This window comes from Primulina eburnea, chromosome 11 (assembly GCF_022965805.1).
Source record: "Primulina eburnea isolate SZY01 chromosome 11, ASM2296580v1, whole genome shotgun sequence".
NCBI lineage: Eukaryota > Viridiplantae > Streptophyta > Magnoliopsida > Lamiales > Gesneriaceae > Primulina > Primulina eburnea.
Genome location: NC_133111.1, coordinates 10,505,047 through 10,509,533, shown reverse-complemented (window position 1 = coordinate 10,509,533; position 4,487 = coordinate 10,505,047). Strand labels below are relative to the sequence as shown.

Here is a 4,487-nt window from a genome sequence, read left to right as displayed (position 1 = left end):
GACCAGGCTAGATCACCCGGGATCATCCCATCACGCCATGTCATACTAACCCTATCATATCAAAATCTTTACAGGGAAAGACACTTCTCTGCTCGGATAGATTGTCTACTCCAACTCACCCAATCTAACCCAGCAACATCAAAAACCATTCTATTATTATTTATGTATATTTTTGTACCTAAAAATTTCTTACTGGTCATACTAATCCTATCATATTAAAATCTTTACTGGGAAAGACACTTCTCTGTTTGGATAGATTGTCTACTCCAACTCACCCAATCTACCCGAGCAACATCAAAAACCATTTTTTTTTATTATTTATATATATTTTTGTACCTAAAAATTTCTTACTGGTCATACTAATCCTATCATATCAAAATCTTTACAGGAAAGACACTTCTCTGCTTGGATAGATTGTCTACTCCAACTCACCCAATCTACTCGAACAACATCAAAAACCATTTTTTTTATTATTTATATATATTTTTGTACCTAAAAATTTCTTACTAAGATTCGGAAATAAAAGCCAACCACAGAATGCCACGTGGCAAGAAGGACGTTAAAACAAGAAAGCGGCGATGGCAGAAGAATTTCCGTAGAGAGTGTTTGGTTTGGAAAGAAGTCGCCTTCCCTCTTCACTCTGACATTATACCTCTGCAACTATTTTACCATTCAAATTCCCACTTTTCCCCTCCCTCTTTCCACGAATTCACATCGCTTGTCATTTTCCCTTTCATCGTCAAAATTTTTATTTTAGGACCATCAGAGTCAGACCCACCTTATAAAAATACCCATAGAAAAGAAAGGCTACATTTTCCCACTAGCTTCTCTTTTCTTTCAGTGGGTTTTTCTTCTTCAACATGGATTTTTAGTTAAAGGTGCGATCTTTTGTCTTTTGTTTGCTTGGTTTCGTTTTATCTGTTTTCTTGGTTTCTTGTTTCAGTTTAATTTTTGTTCTTTTCTGTTTTTCTTTTATCAAAGTGCAGTATGCGATCACTTTAAATGTCGCTAGTTGTGATGTTCACATTTACACGAGGTGTTTTCTTTTTTTTTTTTGTGTGGTTATCCTTGATAAACAGTTATTGTTGAGTTCGGTGCAATAATTTCACAAGTTGTTTCTGATGTCAAGTATTATTAAGTTGCGTAATTTGTCAAGATCTGTTTGAAGAGGGAGGGCTAAGCATATTCTATTTCTCGAAATTCTCGTGACTGTAATGTTTCTAGTACATGAAGGGCATCTGAAGTCATCTGTTGAATATTTGAATTTGGATCTCTTTTTCTTTTGGTGGTTTCCTTTCTGTGTGATGATTGGATTTAAAAACATAGTTGCATTTGTCTGAAGTATATTCTACTTTGTTTGATCTTTGAGATTGTGTAGCAGGTGTTTGATTTTGTTTTGTGGGTCTTTCTTTATTTTCAGCGTATTAGTATGCCTGGGATTGTTATGGAAGGGATTCGCGGTGAAGTGATTGGGGATGAGAATGCTAAGGAAAAACCGGGTGCTAATGAGTCTTTTAATGGCTGTTTGACTTCCCAGGGTCCTCAGAATGGGGATATAGGTGATAATGCTGATGGGTTGGTGGATACCTCCATCGACCATCTTTACGAAAAAGTCTGTGAGATGCAGAGTTCAGATCAATCGCCATCGAGGCGTAGTTTTGGATCTGAGGGAGACGAGTCTCGGATTGATTCGGAGTTACGTCATCTTGTTGAAGGAGAGATGAGAGAGGTGCAGATGATGGAAGAGGATGAAGAGATGCAGAAGCTTGAGAATAGCGATCTTGAGAGTGATTCTGGTTCTAAGAAAGAGAGTTCTTCAGTAGAGAAGCCCAACAACTTGTCAAAGAATGCTTCTTCAGTGTTAAGTCCTAAGAGCAAAGGTTCAGCGAAGCCTAGCATTGATGAGCAGAACGTTCAAAAAGCATCAGCTGTAGGCTTTCCGTTAAAGAAATACAAGAATTCTCCAATGGGTAATCCGAAATTGCAGAGTGGGAATGAGAGTTCTGAAGCGGGGTTAGACAACCCTGACCTTGGGCCATTTCTGCTCAAGCAGGCTAGAGATTTGATGTCTTCTGGGGATAATCCCCGGAGAGCTCTTGACTTGGCACTGCGTGCTGCAAAATCATTTGAGAAATGTGCTGGTGGGAAGCCAAGTTTAGACATGGTAATGTGCTTGCACGTAACTGCTGCAATATACTGTAGCTTAGGCCAGTATAGTGATGCTGTTCCACGTTTGGAGCATTCGATTGAGATTCCTGTGATTGAGAATGGCCAAGATCATGCCCTTGCTAAATTCGCTGGTTATATGCAGTTGGGGGATACCTTTGCGATGTTGGGTCAGTTTGAGAACTCAATTTCATGTTACACAAATGGTTTGGATTTCCAAAGGCAAGTTCTTGGAGATAATGACCCTAGAGTCGGTGAGACTTGTAGGTATTTGGCTGAAGCTCACATGCAAGCAATGCAGTTTAATGAAGCTCAAAAGCTTTGTCAGATGGCTCTTGACACACATAGCGAGAGTGGTTTGCCCGCTTCCCTTGAAGAGGCGGCAGATAGAAGACTCATGGGGATGATTTGTGAATCGAAGGGTGATCATGAGGCTGCTCTTGAGCATCTCGTATTAGCTAGCATTGCCATGGTGGCCGATGGGCAGGAAAAAGAAGTGGCATCGATTGACTGCAGCATTGGGGACGCATATTTGTCTCTAAATAGGTTTGATGAGGCAATTTCCGCATATCAAAAAGCACTGACGTCTCTTAAATCCTCGAAAGGAGAAAACCATCCCACGGTTGCTTCTGTTTTTGTTCGTCTAGCTGACTTATATTACAAGACTGGAAAATTCAGGGATTCTAAATCCTACTGTGAGAATGCCCTTCGAATCTACGAAAAACCAGTTCCTGGGATTGCTCCTGAGGAAATAGCTAGTGGTCTTACTGATATCTCGGCAATATACGAGTCAATGGACGAGGTTGAACAGGCACTTAAGTTGTTACAAAAGGCACTAAAGATATATAATGACGCCCCTGGTCAGCAAAACACAATTTCTGGCATTGAAGCTCAAATGGGAGTTATGTATTACATGTTAGGGAAGTATTCCGAGTCCTACACCTCCCTTAAAAGTGCAACTACAAAGCTCCGTGCCAATGGGGAGAAAAAATCGGCTTTCTTTGGGATCGCACTCAATCAAATGGGCCTTGCTTGTGTGCAACGCTATGCTGTCGACGAGGCAATGCAATTATTTGAAGAAGCAAGAATCATTTTGGAGCAAGAATGTGGACCATATCACCCTGATACGCTTGGAGTATACAGTAACCTTGCTGGCACGTATGATGCAGTTGGCAGGTAAAAAACCTCTCTTGTCTACAGAATTCACTTGCGCCTAGGATTTTGTGATTACAAAAGAGCATTTATCACAAGTCGTTATGGTTTTCATATCCCTCTTGAAAAGATTGTTGATTCTCTTTGTGTAGGGTGGATAATGCAATTGAAGTTCTTGAACTCATTGTTGGGATGAGAGAAGAGAAGCTCGGGACTGCAAATCCAGACGTGGACGATGAGAAGAAGAGGTTGGCTGAACTGTTAAAGGAGGCAGGCAAGGTTCGCAACCGAAAAAACCGATCACTTGAAAACCTTCTTGATTCAAACCATCAAAAGAACACCATCAACAATGGTAGCGTTCAAGTTTGACAAAGATAAGATGTACAGGGAACCAACACAATCGAAGAAATGTTTATACGATTAGAACGGAAACAAAAGAAAGGTACACTTGGTTGAGTTTGGTGTTTTATATACAGTTGAATCACTTGTTCCAGGTTTTAGTTGATTATTGTTGCCAGTCACTTGAATGTGCTCATTTATCATAATTCGTTGGACCATAAATTATCTATATATATATATATATTTGGTAAGGCTTAAAAACGGGATTTTTAAGTTTAGTATCAATGTTTTCAGGGTTTATTATTGGTTGTTTTTTTAAATCTAATTGTTTTCCTATGCTATTTAAATATCACTACAAAAAAAACGGAGATTTGTAACCGCATTAGAGACCGATAATAATTTCGGTCTCTATTTTGAGACCGATGTTTGAAATATAGGTCGCTAAATAAATTAGAGACCGATATATAATGTCGGTCTCTAATTTCAGACCGATTATATGTATCGGTCTCTGAGTTGAGACCGCTATAGTTTATCGGTTTCAAATTAGATGCTATTTAAATTAACATTCAGGAGAACCTAAATTTCTAGACTTAAAAATTTTTACTTACAAATTTAGTTTGGAGTCTATCATTTAAGGGTTTTGCTATTCTATTAGAATGATACCCAGAAAAATTATTCAGCTATAAAGAAAGAAATTTTGAGTATTGTTTTATGCGTCCCATAGAACAGAAAAGGAAATTAAAACCAGAAAAATCATATAACAGAAAAAGAAATTAAAACCAGAAAAATATTTCAGAAGGTAAAACAACTTAAAATAACAATGGTTCCAT

General features: G+C 38.5%; 1 protein-coding gene across 3 annotated transcripts; it reads left to right on the top strand.

Annotated features, from left to right (window-relative positions):
- Positions 1-604: 604 nt before the first annotated feature.
- LOC140804684 (protein KINESIN LIGHT CHAIN-RELATED 3-like) lies at positions 605-3,816 on the top strand. 3 transcript variants are annotated; one of them, XM_073160776.1, is made up of 3 exons: positions 605-878; positions 1,421-3,342; positions 3,471-3,816. In XM_073160776.1, exons 2-3 carry the CDS (start codon positions 1,430-1,432, stop codon positions 3,685-3,687), a joined length of 2,130 nt encoding a protein of 709 aa, XP_073016877.1. In that variant the 5' UTR covers positions 605-878; positions 1,421-1,429; the 3' UTR covers positions 3,688-3,816. The 3 variants fall into 3 exon arrangements, with proteins under 3 accessions (XP_073016877.1, XP_073016879.1, XP_073016878.1); XM_073160778.1 differs by lacking the exon at positions 605-878 and adding an exon at positions 889-1,036; XM_073160777.1 differs by lacking the exon at positions 605-878 and having other exon boundaries at positions 1,052-3,342.
- The last annotated feature ends 671 nt before the right edge of the window (positions 3,817-4,487 follow it).

What these genes read in the sequence shown, in the direction of transcription:
- LOC140804684 (XM_073160776.1), top strand. Translation starts at nt 1,430, where the DNA reads ATGCCTGGGATTGTTATGGAAGGGATTCGCGGTGAAGTGATTGGGGAT. An exon ending in ACGTATGATGCAGTTGGCAG is followed by an intron (nt 3,343 to 3,470) that starts GTAAAAAACCTC and finishes CTCTTTGTGTAG; the next exon opens with GGTGGATAATGCAATTGAAG.